Source organism: Lolium perenne, chromosome 5 (assembly GCF_019359855.2).
Source record: "Lolium perenne isolate Kyuss_39 chromosome 5, Kyuss_2.0, whole genome shotgun sequence".
Lineage (NCBI taxonomy): Eukaryota > Viridiplantae > Streptophyta > Magnoliopsida > Poales > Poaceae > Lolium > Lolium perenne.
The window spans coordinates 265,682,733-265,705,657 of NC_067248.2; the positions used below are offsets into that span (position 1 = coordinate 265,682,733).

At 46.3% G+C, this 22,925-nt stretch overlaps 2 protein-coding genes across 3 annotated transcripts; one reads left to right on the top strand and one right to left on the bottom strand.

Moving 5' to 3' along the window:
- Positions 1 to 4,780: 4,780 nt before the first annotated feature.
- LOC127303016 (potassium transporter 18) lies at positions 4,781 to 10,072 on the bottom strand. Of its 2 annotated transcripts, none has more exons than XM_051333758.2 (10): positions 9,768 to 10,072; positions 9,397 to 9,562; positions 8,965 to 9,190; positions 8,187 to 8,432; positions 7,409 to 7,459; positions 6,869 to 7,126; positions 6,729 to 6,781; positions 6,440 to 6,554; positions 6,112 to 6,366; positions 4,781 to 6,012 (listed from the first exon to the last, which is right to left on the bottom strand). In XM_051333758.2, exons 2-10 carry the CDS (start codon positions 9,514 to 9,516, stop codon positions 4,997 to 4,999), a joined length of 2,340 nt encoding a protein of 779 aa, XP_051189718.1. In that variant the 5' UTR covers positions 9,517 to 9,562; positions 9,768 to 10,072; the 3' UTR covers positions 4,781 to 4,996. The 2 variants fall into 2 exon arrangements, with proteins under 2 accessions (XP_051189718.1, XP_051189717.1); XM_051333757.2 differs by having other exon boundaries at positions 9,729 to 10,072.
- A 5,506-nt stretch (positions 10,073 to 15,578) lies between these two features.
- On the top strand, positions 15,579 to 19,127 carry LOC127303017 (WD40 repeat-containing protein HOS15). Its single transcript, XM_051333759.2, has 2 exons — positions 15,579 to 15,732; positions 17,281 to 19,127. The coding sequence occupies exons 1-2, from the start codon at positions 15,672 to 15,674 to the stop codon at positions 18,891 to 18,893; spliced, it is 1,674 nt and encodes a 557-aa protein (XP_051189719.1). The 5' UTR covers positions 15,579 to 15,671; the 3' UTR covers positions 18,894 to 19,127.
- The last annotated feature ends 3,798 nt before the right edge of the window (positions 19,128 to 22,925 follow it).

Genomic DNA, 22,925 nt, shown 5'->3' on the forward strand with positions numbered 1-22,925 from the left:
ATGGCAGAGATGTCTACCATGCTTAAGAAATTGACTAGTGGGCCTCCTAGTACGGCTTCGGCCTCACTAGAGAGCTATCGCGAAGTCAACCATGACTATCCCAAAAACACTTCACCCATGCCTCATATAAACCATAGTGGGAATGTTCCCCATTTTGATGGAACTCACTTTCCTTTTTGGAAATCTTCTATGGAATCTCATATTCGCAGCTGCAGCGTGGAGTTGTGGGAGATCATTGTTCATGGATACCGGGAGCCACAAGATGCCATTCGGTTGACCTCCACCGAATTCTACAACCGTCAACTCAACGCCTCCGCCCGTGACAAGATTAGGAGTGGCATCAACCGCAAGCTCCTTGATCAAGTCAATGACATAGAGTCCGCTAAAGAGTTGTGGGATCGAATCGTAGTACTCCAAGAGGGAACCGATTTGATCCAATCCGCTCTTTATGAGACCGCAAAGCAAGAGGCTCATCAATTCATGATTCGAGAAGGGGAGTCCGTGGCCGATGCTTATGCAAGACTCGGTGCCCTTAGAGTAAGGGTCAAGGGACTCGGTGCCCTTAGAGTAAGGGTCAAGGGACTCGGTGTTTTTGAGCTGAAAACTATGATTGGGGGTATGATATAAAGTTTGGCCAATGTGATGTATATCCATACCTTTACCATTCGGACCATGGATTTGTTCTTGGCCATTATAGCGCTCTCTGGTGGTCAGCTTATCCAACTCTCCAGTAATATGATCAGTAGCGCCAGAGTCAATGTACCACGTCGGATCAGCTCCATGAGTCCCTGTTGCTGAATTCGCCGATCTCTCAGGGCCTTGGTAGCCTTTATTAAACCTCTTCCAGCATCGATACGCAGGGTGCCCCTCCTTGTCACAAATCTGACACGTTACAGAGGGTCTGTTGGTCATTAGAGCGGCCTCCACCTTGGCGCTGCTGGTAGCCACCTTGATAGCCACCGCCGCCATAGTTGCCATAGTTCTGGTTGCCGCCATTGTACTGTCCACGACCACCAGGGTTTCCTCGTCCACCACCAGCGTTTCTTCCTCCCCTATTGCGGCCTCCATAGTTGCCGTGGGATGCAGCGTTGGCAGACAGTTCACCACCATCGCCGTTACCAGGTTGCTGGTCATCAAGACGGGACTCATACGCAAGAAACTGCGAATATAAATCACCAAGACTCACAGATTGATGAGCCCTAATCAGTGCGGTAATCGCTGCAACAAAGCCATTGTATTGATCATCTAGGCCGGCCAGAACATATGAAGCAATATCGTCATCGTCCTGAGGCTTTCCAGCAGTCGACATCTCATCAGCCAGAGATTTGATGCGATCAAAATAGGTTGCACCAGAGGCAAAGTTCTCCCTCTTGGTCTTGTTGATCTGGGTTCGAAGATGCACAATCCGCGCCTTCGACTGCGACGAAAACATCTCCGTCAGCTTTGCCCAGACAGCCGCGGACGTAGTCAGACCGACGAGTTGTGTAAGAATCTCCCTTGTCATGTTCCGCAAGAGATAGGAAAGCACAGTTTGATCTTGAGCGATCCACCGTGCGTAGTCTGGATTGAGGACCGAGATTTCCTTCCCGTCCTTGTCCGTGGCCTTGATCATCTTCTCAGGTTCCTTCGCCGATCCGTCCAGGTACTCTATCAGCATAGCACCACGGATATCCGGCAGCACCATAGAGTGCTAGATGAGGTAGTTTTCCCTCGTGAGTTTCTCTGAGACAACACCGTTCAGAGAGCCGCTGGTGCCGGCCGCCGACGAGGAAGAAGACGAGAAGCTCATGGCGATTTTCAGATGCGATCTAGGAAGACTAGCTCTGATACCATGTAAAAGTTTATGCTTGCGGCGTTTTTTCTAAACCGGGTCGCAAGGTGTGTATTTATATTGGACAGATTACATGATGCCTTGCAGGACAAGGACTTGTACAGATTACAGGAGATCTTATACAACTCAACTTACAACAGATATATACCACATCGAGGTCGCCCTCGCCGCGCAGCGCCTCCACTCGCACGATCAGATCGACCAGCTTGTGGAACTCCTCGCATCCAAAATCTTCAAGGAGTGCCGCATCATCGACCTGGGTGCCCGCATCGACGGCTTCATCAGGAAACCCTGGAGCGCATCATCAAGATTCAAGAAGCACGTGAAGCTCGCCGACAAAGCTGCCGCTCGTCCACCGGTCGCTGGTCCGGCGAACTGAAGCTCGCCATCAGTAATAAGCTGCAAGTATCCAATCGAAGGAGCGCGTCATCGTCTACTACTTATCTATGTACGCTATGCCTGTCAGCGATCTAGTCTATCTTAGTTACTACTAGTAGTTTTTTTTTTTTTTTTGGAAATACTAGTAGTTGCAATGGTGTTGTGTTATTGTGTACCATTGCACGCGCTCATGTGAGTCCTATTATGATTTTTCTAATGTGTGTTTGGCACCAACTTCACTTTAGTTATTAGTAATCTACTATATATTTTACAGCCTTTTCGTACTGGATTAATATGCTTCGACTTTGTGCACCTCTACTGTGTGATGATGGAAATACGCGTGTTTGGCACCAAGTTCAGCTCTCTTACTAGTTAGCTACTTTGCATGTACATTCTACGTCTCTTGTGTTCTGATGACGGCGACGCGTTGACAGAATCTAGTACATACTTGTTTCATAGTATGACCTAGTTGCCGTTGATGAACAAATGTGCCTTTATCTTTTCGCAAAAAGTAAATGTATCTTTGTCAGACATTACTATTTTGATTTGAAAGAACCAGCAACCACTGGCTTTCATTAACTAGCAGGGTGACATATTTTAGATAGACCATCCGATAAATCAATTATTATTGCGATGGATGGAAAAACCGAGAGAAAGAGAAAGAGAGCTGACCAACGGACGCCCCAGATGATCAATGAGGGCCGAGGTTAAAAAAATTCTCAACTGCAATTGCATTTTTCTCGAGCAACTTAAATTTAAGAAAATCTCATTTAACAAACTTCCAGAATGTTGGCCAGAATTATAGACACTGTCATAAAAGAATCTTATATTACTATGTTAAGGTATTAACGTGAAATAATTAACAAATTCAGGTGACGAAATATCTATCTATGAAGAAATTGCGGCAAACAAATATACATTTCAAAATTAACTTTTTCATCAACAAATATATTGCCTCGGGGGTAGGTGATCTCTGAGCTCCGCCGTCCATGTCATCTGCTCCCACCCACTGGCCACACACTTATAACCGTGTCCTAAAGAAGCACATTTCTCGCAAAGCCGCCGGTGCTTCTCCCGCCTGCCGACCACCGCCGCACAGCCGAGCTTCACCTGCAACCTCTTGTCCTCAATGCAGGCGTCATCGTCCGGCGCCACCTTGGGGACGGCAGCGAGGCACTCCTCGTGGAGGCATATGTTGATGTGCAGCCGGGCCTCGCTATGGCAGACGGGGAAGCCGACGTAGTCCTCCATGGAGAACACCTTCTCGACGGCGTTGCGCGCCGCGTGGTACGCGAACACCTTGTGGTGGCCCGTCGCGAGCAGCACGACCTTGCCGCCGGCGGTGGTGCAGAGCGGCACGACGATGTGCAGCTCATTGTCGAGCTCGTCGCGCACCGGATTGGGCAGGGTCGCCAGGTCGATGCGGCAGCGCGTCTTCCACGACGATGGCGACGGCGTCCACGTGAGGAGCTCGATCAGGCGTTCCTCGCCGCCGTGAAAACGGCGGGGGACGCCGTAGGCGACGGCGCACAGGGACCCGTCGAGCTCCGCGAGGTGGCGGATGCGGTGGTTGCGCAGCCTCATCGATACTCGCGGCGGAGTGCGTACCCAGCCGAACCGCTCGTCGGCGACGGAGAACGAGAGGATGAGAGGGTCGTGCGGGTCAACGCCGACGTTGCTGTGCGGCCAGAGGAGCCAGTAGAAAGACCCGCCGACGACCACCGGAGGCAGGCCGGAGAGGTACTTCATTAGCCCCGGCCAGGGCAGCGACGGCACGTCGCCGGCGCAGGGCCGCCACCCCCGGGACCCCAGCGTGTGCACCTGGCACTTGAGCTTCGTCTTCCGGTTCGCAAACAGCCTGACCACCTTGTGCTCGCCGGTCGCCGGGTCGAAGCCGAGCCCGGTGCTCGAGTACTCGAAGGGAGACCATGGCGCCATGGTAGGGTGGAAACGAGAATTGTAGGGGAGCTGAAAGGTCGGGAAACTGAAAGTCTTGGCCGGCTCGCACCGCGGCAGCACGGCGTGGTCGCCGGTGGAGAGGTTAAAGACGAAGTGCTCGGACGACCGGGCGTCGCGAACGAGCGTGAACCCGTGGCATGGCCTCCGGGACAGCACGACGTACTCCGCGGCGAGGTTGCCCACGGTGAGGAGCTTGCGGGAGGCGCCGCCGGCCTCCGCGACGGAGCGCGTGTAGAAGGACGTGGAGGGGCCCTCGGCCGGCGGGAAGAAGAGGATCTCCGGCTGGCGCGCGGCTGCTCTCCTGGCGTGCGCGGCGACGAAGTGGTCTTAGGTGATCGCCGCGTTCCACGCCCGGCAGACCTCCCGGAAGCGTGCGGCGGCGGCAGCCGGCAGGCGCGTGAGGATTTCATCGGTGACGAGATCGTCGGGCAGCCGCTGCTCGCTGTCCGACATGGTGATCGTGGATTCTGCAAGCTGCTCGCTGTCCATGGCTTTTAATTATGAACGCCGGCCGGACACTGATGCATATATGTGTGGAGCGCACGTCCTGTACGTAATCCGATTAGGACAGGTACATATTCAGAATTGTAATTTGACATATACTCGTATCCAGACTTCATAATATGACTCGAGTTATATTAATTTTCTGTAAAACAAGTAGTAATTTGATTCAAACACGTATTTGAATCGCAGTGGACTGAAATTTGTCCAATTTATTTACATTCTATAGCTTTCGGATATGCATAATTATCACTTCAAAATTCATCGCCGTCCAATTCCCTGTACACAATCTACACACATTGATTTACATTCGGTTTGAAGTTTGAGCTACACATAGAACACCTGCCCAACGTTCAGCAGGCTCTCATGGGGAACGTTGAAGATGGCGCTGTTCTCCCTGCAGATCTTCCTCAAGAAGGCGTACAGGTAGTCGATGGCGAACTTCTTCACAAACCCCGAGTCCCTGCGCGCCCGGATGACGGTGTTCCCAAGTATGTGAACCACCCCGGCATCCCGGCACGAGTTCAAGAACGCCACCTCGTCGCCCACCGTCTGGAACCCCGGCGTCATGGTCATCGTCGTCTGCCCCCCTGAGCCGTGGTTTGGGGTGCGCACCGGGACAATGGAGTCACGGGATGCGTAGCTGAGGTCGGCGTCGCTGCTAGCTTCATGGATCAGCTCCTGCTGATCCCGGGCGCTGTACTCGTCGGAGTCGGTGTACTCCTCCATCATGCTCTCCAGCCGGACGAAGAGCAGCAGGCTGCCGAAGAGCATCTTCTCGAAATCGTCATCCTTCCGGTGGACGTCCTTGTACCCGTACCGTGCCACACACCGGAACATGTGGAAGCTCTTGGGCCCAATCCGCTTCACGAGGAACCGCTCGTCTGGCGGCACGGTGTACACGGGCAGGTACTTGACGCAGACGAATACCAGCGTGGAGTGGATCGCCGGCAGGTTCGTGATGAAGTGCGAGAAGATGTGGGGGACGCCGCTCGCCAGCTCCGTGTACACCAGGCCCATCCCGGGGACCCTGACAAGGCCGAGGCTCGGCCCGAGGCCGAGGATCCACGCCATGGAGACCTTGCTGTGCATCTCGAATTCGTAGCGCTTGAGCGTGCCGTAATGCCACACATACATGATGATGAGGATTGCCACGGCGAACACAAGAGGAACCCAGCCTCCCTGGTCGATCTTCTGCATGACAGCAGTCAGGTACGGGATCTCGACCGCCAGTGACAGCACGGTGAAGAGGACGACCAAGCTCCAGTGGCTGCGCCATACCAGCAGCATTATGGGGATCATGAGAAATGTTGTCACGAGCATAACTATTATGACAGCAGTACCTGTTTACGCCAGAGACAAAACTCGTGTTAGGACAGAGGATGAGCGCATACCGCAATAATGAAAATTCTATATTAACAGATATACAACAGTTTGTTTACCATATGCATTTGCAATCTGGGACTGATTCTTGAATCCAGCTGTGACTGCGATGCAGAGAATCATGAGGATCCAATTGATATCTGGACTGTATATCTGGCCAAGATACTTCTTGGAAGTATGGATGATCTTCACTCTGGGGAAGCATCCCACAGCAAGTGCTTGCTTGATAATAGAATACGTCGCGGATATAGTTGCCTGGCTTGAAACTATTGCAGCAGCTGTTGCAACAACGAACGCTGGCCAAAGTATACTTTCTACAAGAAATAACTAGGTCCTTACGCGTCCTCCGGGTATGGTAACTAGGAAGTTCCAAGGTATGAATATTACCTGGAAGAGAATAATAGAAGGAATGGTTGACCTTTTTCTTGTACGTAGCTATATAGGCAGCTTGACCAGTATACTGCAGAAGAAGGCATGGGAACACAACCGTGGTGAAAGCAATCTGCATATCGAAACAATAAAAATGTCAGAAAGCAAGCAAATAGACTGATTCTAAAAGAATGTAGCTCTGACTGTAAAAAGATCTATCGAATGGATGTCTCTAAGAAATGTAATTTAGAATACTAATAGTGCTTCTGACTGTTAACAGTCACAAGTCACAACCAACAAATGGTACCTGAATAGCTTGTACAGGAAAAAATGAAAGGTCGGCAAACAGTGCTTCTGTCCCTGCAGTGTAAGCAAAAGAGTCATGTCTGGTTGTTGGCCAGTTTACAGAGTACAAGCAACCCTATAAAATTTTGGAAGATCTCGGACCTGTTATGCTGAGCATGATTCCTCCTAGGGAAGCCCAGCTAGTCTTCCCTCGCTTAAAGTAACGATATACATAAATAGGATTGAACGCCTTAAGAACTGACTTATCATATTTATAAATGTTCACCGCTCCAAGGACTCCAATAAGTATGAACCAAAGGAATACTATCGGTGCAAAAAGCCAACTGACTTTATCTGTACCATAGTGCTGCATGCTGAACAGTCCAATCAATATCACCACAGAGACTATTACAACCACATCTGCAGAAGAAACATAATTGTTCCCAGAAAACTACCATTAACAAAGTTCCACACGTAAAATAAAAATGCTTCAACTGGCAGTTAGCATGGTAGGTTTATCATTCCACAGACAAAACAATATGTTGACTTATATAAGGTTGGTATCAACAGTGCTGGTTAAGTGAACATCAACGTCAAATTTGACATCCTCCTCTGAGAAGCAATAGCAACTTGATATGAAAGAGGGCATGGTAAAGCTAACGAAAGCTGAAAACAGTACTAACTTTAACATTGCACACATACCATTTCTCATCCCAGGTACTTCAACCTGTATTCCACCAGTTGCTGAAAGAACTGTGAATTGTAAGGCAGTCGTTAATATCTATTCAATTGGGCAGAAGTTAACAGCAGAACTATGAAACCACAAACATCAGGAGCAAGATATGAAGAATACAGAATACTAAAATAGATACAAAAATAGTAAAATTTCACTGGTCTCTTGCGCTAATAAAAGGTTTAGTTGGTATGTCAGAGGCTCGGACTAATAAAGTAAGAACAGAAAGGTGCAGATAAATATCAATATAGCACAGAACGGAAGACAGAAAGTCCCTGGCCTAAGCTTTTCATCTTATTCAAGGGCATAAAGGGCTCAAGTAAGTAAGGATAAACATTAGTTACTTGTGTTAGGGTTAGGGGCAAGAGTCTACCACATCCTTTGGTTGAATTAACTAGAAAAATAAATAAATCTATTTCACAAGAGTCTCCCTCCTCTCTGCACTGGTAAGGCTGCAGCTGCGTCAACTGGGTACATGGTCACCTCGTGGACCCTAGGGCCATTATCCAATAGATTGCTGTCAAGGTAGCCTCTAAAAGGAAAATAATTGGTTCAGTGTACCCAAAGGAATTACCGACATGCATTTCTTGCCGAACGTTTCCGATAACTTATAGGCAAGGACAGGGTGTTATGACTGAAGATGCTGGTTTACCGGTTCATGTTAGGCTGATATCTCCTAGTTACGCTATGAATATGAACTTTGAGAAAATCTTACATTAAGGAATGATAAAACATGCAGGCACTCACCTGATATGGCAGGAGTGAGAATTCCATCTCCAACAGCCATGCAAGTACCAAAGAGTACAAGAATAAGAATGACATTCTTTCTGAATTGATGCCCCTCTAACCATATTTTTATCTTTGCAGCAAGAGATTTCTCGTCATATGTCTGACGGCTGTATGTTGTTAGATCTTCATCTGTTCTGTGTTGGTTGGGAATAATGTTTATCTTTGCATGCCGGCAAAGCAGCGAATAAAGAGCAAATGTTCCACCTGAAGTAACAAATAAGCCATGAGCATATTAATATTCATAGTGTAACACAGCAGGTGAGATTGGAATTGCAGTAATTTCCTAAGCATCACACCACTTTGGGACAAGGTGAGGTACTGTATCAGGTATCATAATTGTACTGTGGTGCACTAAACTTCTGTCCCTACATGAGGCAGCTGCATAGACAAAAATGCCGGAACTTACATTGATGGTTTCATAGTCTACATCCAGCATTTTCCTATGAATGGATTTCTTAAATATACAAAACGCTAATTAGTTTCGAAGAAGTTAGAATCTCTTCATATTGGGCAGGTCTAAGTTCAGAACCTAACTAACAAAGAGCCTAAGCAGCTGTTCTGTTAAATGGACTTCAGGAAGAATGTGACCTTGTCCTAATTCCCTAACAGACGAGCTTTTCATTTTCCGGTGATCTCCAGACGGTCATAGAACATGCTGTAGGTATTTACTGCATTATCTTATAGATATACGGAGTAGTTGACGCAAAACTTTTGACAGAGCAAGAAAGATTCTTACCTTGGCCGTTATCGTTCGCCCTCAATACAATGAACACATATTTGACAAGTGGAATCAGGGTAAGGGAGTAGATAATAAGCGAGAGCGCTCCAATCACTTGCTCCGTGTCTTCTATGTCCTGAGGAAAGATGTTGTAGAAAACGTAAAGAGGCGATGTGCCTAAGTCTCCAAATACCACGCCAAGGCTTTGGAAGGCTAGACGCAGCAGCAAAATTGTTGGGTATGTCTGCAAACACAAGAGAAGAAAACAGGGCAAAAAGAGAGTTAGTTATCATATACCTTAGCTATTCATTTCAAATCAACCGTGCATCTCAGGCAACATCTGGCCAGTGTTTCACAACCTTTGCGGATGTGTTAAACAAAAAAAAAATCCTAATTGGCCAAAACTGGCATCGAAACGACGAGCGTTTTTTAAATGACACTAATAATCACCTTTTCTCTGTACATATTCCTCAGTCTCCCGGCCTCTGCATCCATGGGCTGGTCGAGATTCCTTTCCAGCTCCCACATCGCGCCCTTACCGGAACCCTCGTTCGTCGAAACGGTCTCCATGAGCTCAGTTCAGACTTCAGACCAATCAGCAGCAGTATCTTACGAGCTGTAGAAATGAAGAAACTACCTTAGCTTGAATTAATCTATCTAGTGTACATAGAAACAAATGAGCAGCACATGACATAATTAATCGATCTTAAATCTGGGCACAGCTGCGCAGCTACATATAGGAGAGAACAGTAACCAAGACATCCAACTTTTTGCAGGCTTACAAATGGTCAACACTCAAATATCTACTAGCAATCGAAGACCTTCAGAAGCTATAGCACAGATATCCGTGACCAGTGACGAGTGGCAAGACGGTAGATTCGTCTGACCGGGACGGCGAGCGCGCGCCGCCGGGGACCGCCAGTGCCTTCTCGCCCATACGTGGTAAGCAGGGGAGGAAAGGAGAGACGCCGGCGGCGATAAGGATCGGTTCCGGCGGGGTGCGCGCCGCCCCTGAGAAAGAGCGAAAAGACTGGATTTTTAGGATGGAGAAAATGGAGTTCTCCTCTTCCGCTGGCTGGCTGGCTGGCGGCGCAGCTCGGCGGGAATTTGTCGGATAATGAACTAACTGACTGATTGGTTGATGTGGATCGGAGAGGTGGATGATTTCGAATTGGAACCTGTCGCTGTACGGTTTTGTTCGTTCGTTCTCAATAATTGAGGAGTAAACTGGATAACAATTGGCTAATTTGCTCGTGCGCTGTCAGAATCATACTCATTGTTTACACAAACCTTCGAAGTCAAGACTGTATTTTTTTGCGATGTCGACGTCACTGGTGTTACAGTTTAACAACACATTATCTTGTCTTAGTTTTGCACCAATGTCCCGCAACTTTGATCTCACAAGTGTAGTCGTGGCATGGCGTACATGTATCAACTTTAGGATATCTTCAGCGACCGACGCAGACAAAATAAAAATAATCGTTTATATTTGCACGGTTAAAAAAATGTGTTGCCCCTAGGCTAGTGGCTCATTTCAAAGTGACCGGCCTATCCGTGGGAACGCATTCGCGGTCCAAATTTGAGGAGGAATTGCATTGTTCGCGGATGGACGCTGTCGTATGTCCCCTCCGTGCCGCCTCGGGCCTGCTAGTAGTGGAACATGGCTTGAACCGCCGTCTCTTCTGCTGTGGTCTTCGATGGCACGCTTCTCGTTGGTTGGGGTTCTGCTCCGCCATTAACTGCACGCAACTGGATACTCGCGTCGGAAAGTGGACAACCACCCCTCGGCCGTCCTTTTTAAGCGCAAAACATCGGCAACGCTCCCTACCATCGCCCCATTGCCATCGGCTGGCTCGCGGCATCTTCGACCATCTTTTGTGACACCATTGTCCTGAATTTGTAGCATTAGAGGTCGCCTTTTGCAGCAGCATTGAGGCCAGCAGAACTATAGAGAGAGAGAGAGAGGGAGGATTTGGCAGTGGCGTTTCAGAGCAGCTCCATCGCCGCACACATAGAAACTGATGATATTTGATGGATTTGGGACCTTGGACCATAGCGGCTTCCAACGATGTGTGTCACCTTGGCTAAACGGCGCATAGCGGCATGGGCAACGACGGCCTCGAGCTCTGCGTGTTGGGAGATAATTTTCCAGCGCACGGGAGGAGAAACGAGAGGATGAGAACATAGTGGGACCCATGTTGGCCACATTCTATTCGTCCATGGCATGGACCCCAGTAATAAATATTATATATTATACTTCCTCTGTTTCATAAATCTTATCGTGGTTAGTTAAATTAAAACTACGTTTAAGAAAAGAGGGAGTACCGTAGAGTACTTAGTAGCTCTGATCTTGGTGGTGACTTTTTTTGCTTGATTTTTTTGTTCTGGGAATCCATGCCATTAATAATAGTTAACTTAAATTCGTTGTGGGTGCCTAGGTGGCGTGTAGCTAAACTTAGGCTTGGTTCGTCTTGAAGTTGTCTTGGTCGGTTAGTTGCAACTTGCAAGTGATGATGACCTACCTCGGCATGAAACAATATTTCTACCTAAAAAGGATGTAGGTTTGTTAGAATATCCACTGATACCGTCTCCGAGACGGTAACCATCACTTTCAATATAATATACACATGCCGATTCATAGACATGATAAGTACCCCTGCAAAAAAGGACATGATAAGTAGTACTAGTATGTTTTACAATGTATTAGCAATACCAACTTGATATTTAGATGCTAGTAGTAATTATTTCCGACACAGAATCGTCTCACGGATTAAGAAAAAGCTAAAATACACCTTCCATCCGTGGGAAAGAGTGTCGGCAAAATTTCTATGAGATGACTACTAAGCTAGAGCACACTAAAAATATATAACTGCAGCAGTTGCACCATTATTTTGATCACCTATTTTATTTACCTTGCATGTAGGACAAGACAAGACGGATGGAGAATCAAGTATTCAGAATAAGGAGAGATACTCACTACCAAGGTTGTCAGCAACTCAGCATCACGGTCCAATAATCAAAACAGCCTGATAACGACATTACACCAGATGAAGGACTCCACTAGGAATCTAGGATTACAATGTCTAGATGTAAAATAAGTAAACAACTATAGTCATTCACTAAGTCTAGGACGTTGATGGTCATTCTCTTTCCGCCCTAAAAACGATTGACTAATTAATCTTATCAAAGTTCTCATGGTAACACAAGAAAGAGAGAAAAAAGGGTGGCAAGAGTTTTTCCCGTGTGGCAAGAGAAACCCAATTGAAATAGTTCAGAGCGGCAAATCCGTAAATAGACAGCAACACAAACCTAATGGCGAGCATAGAAAATATCGTTCCATTTTTTTCTTGTATTTAAGAACAAGATTGGGTGGGTCCACAAGGCATGGACATGAGAACAGGCTGTTTCCTCGAAAAAACACACTGAATCCTACCACTACGTACTGCGGCCCCTGTTTGCGGCGACGCACATGGGTGATAAGTATGGCCGTATGGGTTATCTTGTATGAAACACATTTGGTTTTTCTTCGGCATTTCTTGTTTCCACGGTGTTTTCGGCTTTCATTGGTTTTAGGTGAGTTTCAGCTACATCTAGTTTCCAACTAGTTTTCTCTAGTTCTCCACGAGTTTCAATTTTTGTGAAAATGTTTAGATTTTGAAAATTTTAAATATGTTCATTTTTTAAAACCGTTCATTTTTCTGAAAAAAATTGTTTTGCATATCCAGAATGTAAAAACATTCATTTTTCAGAATGTTCGATCTAGCTAAAAGAATGCTTGGTTATGAAAAGATGTTGGAAAAATGTGCGAGTTCCTTTTTAACAGTATAATGTTTGGGTGCGTAAAATCCCGACGCAGATATGGGATTTGAAAAAGGTTCTTCATAATAAATAATTATTAAGAAGTTGAAATTTCACATGTTTGTGGACCATCAGAAGAGGCATATGACAGAGTGGAGTGGATTTTTCTTGAAAATATGATGCGCAAGTTGGGCTTCCATGAGAGATGGATTATTCTTATGATGGCTTGTGTGAGATCGGTGAGATATCAGGTCCGGTTTAATTCTGAGGAGATGGATATGTTTATTCCTACTAGGGGTCTCCGTCAGGGAGACCCTCTTTCTCCTTATTTGTTCTTGATTTGTGCAGAAGGTCTGTCTAGTCTTTTGTTGCATGAAGAAGAAGTTGGTGGCATTGATGGGGTTAGGGTGTGCAGAAATGCACCGTCAGTTTCACACCTTTTATTTGCTGACGATTCCCTAATTCTCATGAAGGCGGATATGAATAATGCGACTTCCTTGCAGCGAGTTCTGGATACCTATTGTGCGAATTCGGGACAGATGGTGAGTCTACCAAAATCTAGTATATTTTTCTCGCCAAATACTAATGTGATACTAAGAGCAGAAATTTGTGAAGAGCTTCATATCAATTCGGAGGCCCTTTCAGACAAATATCTGGGTTTGCCTGCTTTGGTTGGAGAAAATAGGAGTGATAATTTTGAGGAGTTCATTGAGCGGATTATTAAACGCATTAATGGTTGGAAGGAGAAACACCTTTCAATTGGAGGAAAGGAAATTCTGTTGAAAGCAGTGGCTCAAGCAATTCCGGTCTACGCAATGTCTGTTTTCCTTATCCTAAAGGGGGTGTGCAAAAGAATGATGGATGCAATATCAAAATTCTGGTGGGGAGATGATGATAATAGCAACAAAATGCACTGGTATGCTTGGTGGAAGCTTTGTTATCCGAAGAAGGAAGGGGGCATGAGCTTTAGGGATTTCCACTCCTTTAATTTGGCTATGTTGGGTAAACAAGTTTGGAGACTTATTTCGGACCCGACCTCACTATGTGCCCGGGTGCTTGGGGCTAAATATTTTCCTGATAATAATGTGTTGAGGGCAGGGCCGAAAGGAGGCTGTTCATTCACTTGGCAGAGCATCTCTGCTAGTATACCTACATTCAACAGAGGATATATTTGGAGGGTTGGAGATGGGGATAAGATTAACATTTGGTCTGATCCGTGGATCCCCTCAAGTCATGATCGAAAAGTTACTACTTTAAGAGGAAACACTGTTTATACAAAAGTAAGTCAACTTCTGGATCCCCTTACCGGGCAATGGGATGAAATATTGCTCAGAAGTATTTTTAATGAGCTGGATGTTAACAGAATTCTGCGGATCCCTTTGAATGTCCATGACTTTGAGGATTTTATTGCTTGGAGTTTTAGTAAGCATGACATGTATACTATCCGATCTGCCTATCACCTTCAATGGAGATATCAGTTTGGGTCCACGGGAAGACTGCTCACTAGCCCAGGGGTTTCAGCTACAAATCTAGTTTGGAAAACTGTGTGGAAATTAAAACTCCCAAGCAAAATTAAAATATTTATCTGGCGATCCTTGCATGGTATACTCCCTGTGAAAAGTACATTGGTTAACCGTCATATTGGAACGTCCGGACAGTGTCCGATTTGTAGTTCTGGACCGGAGGATATTGCCCATTTATTATTTAGATATCCAAAAGCAAAGGAAGTTTGGGTGTCGCTTGGTTTGGCTAATTCAGTCGATGATGCGACTCTGGCTGATATAGCGGGGTCTGCTATTCTTGAGCATATTTTGTGTAAGGAGGAACAAAATTTTCAAAACTTTGATCTTGGGTTGAAGGAGGTTATGATGGTCACCTGTTGGTATTTGTGGTGGCTGAGACGAAGGCGAACACATGATGAAGAGACTCCTCCGGTTAACAGGTGCAGGCTTTCCATCCTATCTATTACTTCTAATGCCAAGGGTGCTAACTCAAAACTGAATCCATTAACTGCTACTTGGGTCAAACCAATGCCTAGATGGATGAAGGTAAATGTTGATGCGTCATTTCATGTGGATTCTGGAACATGCTCGACGGCAGCAGTTCTTCGTGATTATCAAGGTCGTTTTGTTGCAGCGGCTACCAGATTTCTCCCAAGTCAGCTTCGATGGCAGAAGCCCTAGCGTTGAAGGAGGGGCTCGGTTTGGCTACCAGAAAAGGTTGTAATGCGGTTATTGCAGAATCTGATTCGTTGGAGAATATTGAGGCTCTAAATGGCGTAGCTGTCTGGTGGACGGGTTCGGCGGCAATTTTTGCTGATTGTATCGATTTGGCCCTCTCTATTGGAGAGGTATCCTATGTTCATTGTCCAAGAGAAGCCAACAAGACTGCGCATGAGCTTGCTAGAGTTTGCCATATAGATAAAGATTCTTGTAATTGGGACGATGATCCCCCTAGTTTCCTTCTCTGTAAGCTCATAGAGGATGTAACAATACATTGATGTGGGTCCAGCAAGTTTCTGACGCACTCTTTTCCTTACCAGGGTACCTAATGGGACTGGAAGTCTTTTAATGAGGCGACTTGCTGGCGTATAATATATTATGGTTTCAAAAAAAAGAAGAGGTTTCCGAGAAGACAGCCTTGATCGACTCTTGTTTTTTCTTTGGTTCCAGCGGGTCCACATGGCATGGGCAGGAGCAGCAGGCCTGCAGGATATACTCAGTATTTTTTTTAGTGGCCCGCGATATTTACCCAGTTGCCTAGTCGGCCCATGTGAGACAGCCGGCCCAATTTCTCTCAACGTAAAAAAAGAGACCTTGCAGCGATTAGTTTAAGAACAAGTCAACCCGGTCGGGGTCCCGTGAATCCATCGCTTTCCTTCCTTCACCCGACCCGAGTCCCGCTACCGCCGCCGGCGTGCTCCGGCGATGGGAGCCATCACCTCGGCGGAGCTCAACTTCCTCGTCTTCCGCTACCTCCAGGAGTCCGGTTCGTGCCTCCATCCGCCCCCTTTTCGATTTGCTTGGTTATTATTAGGTCGAGAGGATCTGGCGCGATTTGCGCCGATTTAGGGTTCAGGGTTTCTTGGTGGTGGATTCGGTGCGATTTGGTGGACGGGGTGGGTAGGGATCTGGTGATTCTTGCAGGAATCCCTTGGCATGTGGCGCCGCCGCCGTCTCCGGCGACGGTCTCGTCCCATCTAGAGCTTGGCCGGCGCCTCCGACACCCCAGGCCTCGTCCCCTCCGTCGCCACCATCTCTAGCGGTTGCCCCTCGCCTGCGCCGTCCCGTCCATCCCCGACCCCTCCCTTCCGGCGGTGGCCCCTCTGCCCGTTTCCCGTCGCTGCTTCCTATCTAGTTTTGCCCCCATGGCTGGCCCTTTCTTTTATCTCTCTCTCGTTCCTTGGGGGTTCCAGGTTGCAGCGTTCACGAATTTGGCTTGGTTGATGTTGGTGCTGTACGGGTCTGGATGGACGGGGAATCGCGTTTTCTTTCTCGAGTTCAAGCTACATTAGCTTCTGCACGTTTTCCTTCAGAGCTCAGCTTGCAGGGAGCGCTGGGTAATTGATTTAGAGGAATTCGTCCGCGTTCAAGCCCACACCACTACTTGTTCAGAAGTTCCAGCAAGCCAGTAGTAATCCGTACCAAATCAATCCATTGGCACCTGACGAACAGTTAATAATTGATGATGTTTGAAAAGGAGACTGGAAAATGATATGCGTGGTCTTTGATTTTGGTTGATTCCATCACTTCTTGTAACAGCTATTAATAATTTTTTGGGTACACATAGCTGATGAGTATAGCCTGTAAGTATCTGGAACGGATGAGTACATCTTCGAGATAGAGTACGGAAAATAGTACTTCACACGTAGAGTAAAGTAAAAACAGGGGTTTTGTGGCACTTCCACACAAAAAAACCCTCTGTAATGTGAATCTGGAGCTAACGTGCTACCCAAACCTTTTAATAGCTTCATCAGAGCTTAATAGGTGAAGTGGAGTTTAGAGACGGAGTGGAGCTCTCTCCCAAACACACCATTAGATTGGGATCCGGTTCTAGGTTATGCAGTGTTGTTTCCCTTACTAATTTCTTTTTGGAGTTTGCTTCCCTTTACATACTAGCATGTGTTAGATAATAACTTTTGCTCATGGTGGAACATGACCCCTTTTAGTTTCGTCCACCTCTGCCCTGGTATTGGTTTTTACTGCACCGCAAATGCGGAAATTCATGGACCTCATAAGTCAAACCCAGCAAGAGCTATTGGTGATTTTTTTTTATTTGGGTTCTGTTGATTTTCTGTAAGCATTTGGTACTCCGTGCATTGAGGGAAGTTTTTTTTTTCTCAGGGCCTCTCAACTTCTGTCCCGTTCTTATCATTCTCTACCGTTTCAGCTCTTTCTTATTATTCTTGATGATGTATTCCGTGCCATCTGCATTTCCATTGCGCGCTTCTAGAATTGCTATCTGTAGTAGTTATGTTTGAACGCATGGTTTTCACCTTTCACTGATAATATTGTTTCTTCCAACCAACATTTCCAGGTTTTGTTCATGCCGCGTTTACTTTAGGGTATGAAGCAGGGCTACATAAAGGTGGGATAGATGGAAATGTTGTCCCCCCTGGTGCTCTTATCACTGTCGTGCAGAAAGGCCTCCAGTACATAGAGTTAGAAGCAAATACTGATGAAAATGATGAAGAAGCTGAGAAGGATTTTGCCCTTCTGGAACCTCTTGAAATCATCACAAAAGATGTTGAAGAGTTGCAACGGATCGTCAAGAGGAAAAAAAGGGAGAGGCTTCAGATTGACGTTGACAAGGACAAGGGAAAGGAGAAAGAATGCATGATCGAGGATCATGAAAATCGTCTTGCAGGTGAACGGGAGAGAGAGCGCCATGGCAAAGAAAAAGACAAAGAGAGGGAAAAAGACAGAACCGAAAGAGACAGGGTGGAAGAGAAGGAGAAGGAAAGGGAAAAACAGAACACAGAGCGCATTGATAAGTTTAAGCATGAAGAGGATTCCCTTGCCAGTGCAGGTCCTACACCAATGGATGTAACTACAACTCCTCAGGAAATTCTTAGTGCGGATGTAACCGTTTTGGAAGGACACAGTTCGGAGGTGTTTGCTTGTGCATGGAGCCCAACCGGCTCCCTTCTAGCTTCTGGGTCAGGAGACTCAACTGCTAGAATTTGGACAATTCCTGATGGTCCATGTGGTTCCATTCAACCATCTCCTGCAAGTGTTCATGTTCTAAAAAATTTCAAGGGCAGGACTAACGAGAAGAGCAAGGATGTCACCACGCTTGACTGGAATGGGGAAGGAACACTGCTAGCCACGGGCTCCTATGATGGGCAGGCAAGAATATGGAGTAGAGATGGGGAGTTAAAGCAGACTTTGTCCAGACACAAGGGACCTATATTTTCTCTGAAATGGAATAGGAAAGGCGATTGTCTCCTAAGTGGCAGTGTGGATAAAACTGCTATTGTGTGGGATACAAAGACATGGGAGTGCAAGCAGCAATATGAATTTCATTCAGCTCCAACACTAGATGTGGATTGGCGAAACAACAGCTCTTTTGCAACATGCTCAAATGACAACATGATCTACTTTTGCAAGATTGGGGATCCACGCCCAGTTAAAACATTTGGCGGCCACCAGAAAGAAGTTAATGCTATCAAGTGGGATCCAACTGGTTCTTTGTTGGCATCTTGTTCTGATGATTGTACTGCAAAGATATGGAGTGTGAAGCAGGACAAATGTGTGTATGATTTTAAGGAGCATAGTAAGGAGGTATACACCATTAGATGGAGCCCAACAGGTCCAGGAACAAGCAATCCCAATCAACAGCTGCTTTTGGCGAGCGCATCGTTTGACTCGACTATCAAGCTATGGGATGTCGAGCAAGGACACCTTCTGTACAGCTTGGCTGGCCACGTGCAGCCAGTTTATTCTGTGGCATTTAGCCCAAATGGCGAGTACCTGGCCAGTGGGTCCCTGGACCAAAGCCTGCATATATGGTCCGTCAAAGAAGGCAGGATCGTGAAGACCTTTAGAGGGAGCGGTGGCATTTTTGAAGTGTGTTGGAACAAGGAAGGCAGCAAGTTAGCAGCCTGCTTCTCCAACAACACCGTCTGTGTCATGGATTTCAGGATGTAGCTTCACTGGAAGCTAAAGTAGGAAAGGCATGATAAGTTTCACTGAAATGTATTAAGCTGCAAAGCTAATATCTGTTCTTTCCAGTAGTGGGTCACTGCTAGCGTGCTCTAGGTGCCAGATGACTTTATATTTTGCTTGTACATGGGTTTTCTGTCGTTATGGTCTGAGCTAATGCACTCTTGCTATGCTTTGTTACTTGAGTTTATTTTCTGTCATTACATTCTGAAGCTTAAATACTGCTCTAGTATACTGCACGCTCAGCATTTTAATTTTAGATATTCAATCTTGCCTCCTGTAGGGTTTTCCTTAATATTCGAGTTGCTGATTCTGTAGAACTGATATCATAAGTCCCAGTATAACGGTTGAACTTTTTATTTGTGCTGTCAAGTTGATTGGAGTTACGATGGGGCAGCAGAGCAGTTGTATCAATTGGCTGGTTTCTGCTGATAATGGCGGTGGTGTGACCGGTCGCCGGGAGCGATAATGTTCAGCAGCAGCTTCACACGCAGGTTTCGCGGAGGAGGTTCGCACCACTGCCGTGAGCTGGGGCCAGGATCAGAGCAGTGCAGCGGCAGCTAAGTACCCACTAAACATGATGTTCTATGATTAGTACCTTGGATATTTATTAGTACTTCGACTGTTCGACACCAGCACTCAAGAGCGGTTCATGCTTGACATGCTAGAGCTTCTGAAACATCATGTCTCTATTTAGATACAACACCAATATTCGTATCAAATTATTTTTACGTTTAAAAAAATTCTTCTCACATTCCGAAATGCAAAGTCACTTGCCAATGGTCATGAATAAAATAAATTGGGGCAGTGCAAAGACTTTTGTCTTCATTTATAAATCTACAAACACTAATAGTTCATTTTTTCAAATTAAGAGGTAACTGCCTCACTACTTAAGGAATTACAGCTAGAACTGATTATGATCATGGATAAACAAGGTAAAGCTCCTGCAACTGCGCTTCAAGAATAACATGAATTACAACTAGAACTCTGACATAATGCAAATATATTAGTGTCCTTAATATAAAAAGGTAAATCACCTGAAACTGCTTCAGGTAATGTGTGACCTCTAGTATACCGCAGGCTTAGTATTTTAATTTTTGATATACTACCTTACCTTCTGTGCAGTTTTCCTTAATTTTTGAATTGCTGATTTTGTGGAACTGATATGACCAGTCTCGTTATAACGGTTGAACTTTTCATTTGCGCTATCAAGTTGATTGTCTATACCCCACGGTCCCCGCCAATTTGCATTTTTTTTGTTTGTCATCTCCATTAACAACATACATTCTGGGTGACTGATATTAAGACACTGTCTATAATGTTCATTAGCAGCAGCAGCAGCTTGGTGTTCCGTACGTGCATAACTCTTCAGAGGCAGGAGGTTCGCACCACTGCCGTGAGCTGAGGCCGTGAGTACCCTGGATATTACTTTGACACCAGCGCTCAGGAGCGCGTGGTTCACGCTCGAGGCATATCGATCGGCAAGCTGAGGCACAAGCTGCAATCAGGGCGTCAGCTTTAGATGCATCTGCTGGGGCATGGAGGTCAAAACGTAGTCCGTGCAGGGCATATTCAGGCATGATTATGATCAGCAGGGCCAATAGCAGCTAGCATGGTTCGTTGGTTAACAACATACATTCTGAGGAGTTCCTACAGTTCCGGTGATCAGCATGTTGAGAATCATGATTTACGCCGAGCCTCTGAAACCCTCTACGTACAAATTAGTTATCACGCCTAGCCTCTGGAACTCAGCTCCATGGATTATCAGACTAATACAACACGTTCGTGCCTTTTACATGTTAATACAGTAAGTGGTGGTGTGGGTCACAGCAAGGTTAGTTACAAATGTCTCGGACCTGCTAGCTATCAGAGTGCTCACAAGTGTTTTGAACCGTATAAAAGCAGTCAAAGTAGCTATGACAGTGAGAGCAAGCTGGGCTAGAGTTTGCAAAAAACATGATTTTAGCCTAGTTTGGGCCAGGTTTGTTGGGCTAGGCTAGGCTTCTCTCTGCTCAGGCCGGATTTGGGCCCGATTTGTAAGCTTGAAGGTTGGGCCAGGCCAGGCTCGGGCCTAGAAATTTATGGTCTGGCTTTTTTTTGGCCCGGCCCGAGGAATACCCAGGTGTACATCGAAGGGAAGGGCTGGGCACCCTGGGATCCCCGCCACGGTGACACATGTCCAACTTTGTCTAAAACCTGCAACAGTTTATATGTAAAAAAAACTCCTGTTTTTTACTTTTATTGTAGCAAAATAGGATTTGTCCAAGAAAAAAGTCTTCCTATGATGCAAATCTAGGGAAGATATGGTGCAAAAACCATAGAACAATTTTAAATAAAAACATTTCCTATGATGCAACAAAACGGTTGTAGCAAACATTTTCTTTCTATGATGCAAATTTAAATAACGCTTGTAGCAAAAATTAGTCGCCTCTGATGCAAATCCCATAGAATGGTGGTAGTAGCGTCCGCTCCCGCTCGGAACACCTGACTTTCGTGGTAGAAGCGCATAATGTCGTCAATGGAGACCTCGCATGGGAGCACCAAGAATTTCGGTGGGAGGAGCGGCTTTGACGGATGGAGTCATCGCCAGTAGATGCGAGACCTTAGTGGCGTCACAGTGCCTCGGCGGCGAGGCATGTGACGCTGGCGGCGGTGCTGTCGTAGCAACCATGGACGCCCTCGCGACGGCGGCAACTCCCAACCGTGCGAGCGCCCGCCCTAATCCACCACCCACTGTCGCCCCCCTAGACCGCCACACAAACCTACTACAAAACTATCATCGCGCCGCCTGCCTTCGTGCTCGCAATCCTGAATACACCGATTCTGCTCGCTACCCTGCCTCCTCTAGCGAGCAACCCAACTCAAGGCTTCACCAGCCGTGCCAAGCCGCCCCTCTTAGCTCCTCACGCACCGAGCACCAGCGATGGGAAGAATCGATTTTGGTGGAGGCGTGATGGATACGATCATGCGATGGGGACGAACGGTATTGAGTGGATAAATCAGTGCATTTTTGTGTGTGGGCTGTTGGGGCACTAAAATGATGGCCACCCTCCCCCACCCACGCGCTCGGTGGAACGCAACACATGATTCTCCAGCTGTTTAATAGTACCTCCTCCATCTTAAAATAAGCTGCTTAAAATTATCTAGATACGGTTTCATCTAAGCATGTTTTAGTTTATAGATATAACCGTTTTTAAAAACTATTGAGCAAGTTATTATTTTAAACAGAGTTGGTAGCATTTTCCTATATCGAAGCTGTCGAGATAGGGCAAGTGGATACTATTTTTGGAACAGCAGGATTTGGACACAACACTACCAGGTTTCCTTCGTGCTCACTCAAATTCTATTTCTTGGATTTACGTCATTACGTGAGTGGCTGTATGCCCGTATTATTCTGGCCCGCTCGTGTCAACTGCTCTCTCGTGATGATGTCAACTCCGTTAATTATTGTTAAGAGAAGAATGTATCCAGCTAGGTTTGGTGAGATTCTTTCTACCTGTCATCACGTGGAATGATTGGCTTAAACCTAATCCTCTTAAATTCCAAGGGGAGAAGGTGTTGCATGGCCGCTTACAAGACACTTAATTTCGAATTTTCCCGACAGTCAAACGATGTAAACTTTGATCAACTTTTTAGAAAAAACTACCAACATGTACCATGTCAAATCAATATTATCAGATCACAAGAAATGATGAAGATTATGGAATATGGATTTAGAGGCTGATCACCATCGCAGACCTTAGGGCATAATTAATTAAGGTTCAAACACTCATTGCATCATGAAATTAGACTAAAACTTTAATATTCTACATAGCACTATTTAATGAGCAAGAAAATCATGTCCTCGGTGGGAGGGCACGACCCCTCAGTGGCGACTGGTGAGACCTAGGATTTGAAGATTCATCACTCGGTCACCGAAGGCCATATAGGGAGGATGTACCATGCTCCGCCAAAGGACGTTGCCCTACTAGTTCTACCACTGTGTGCCCTAGCGGGTCTTCACTAAGCTCCGCCTTG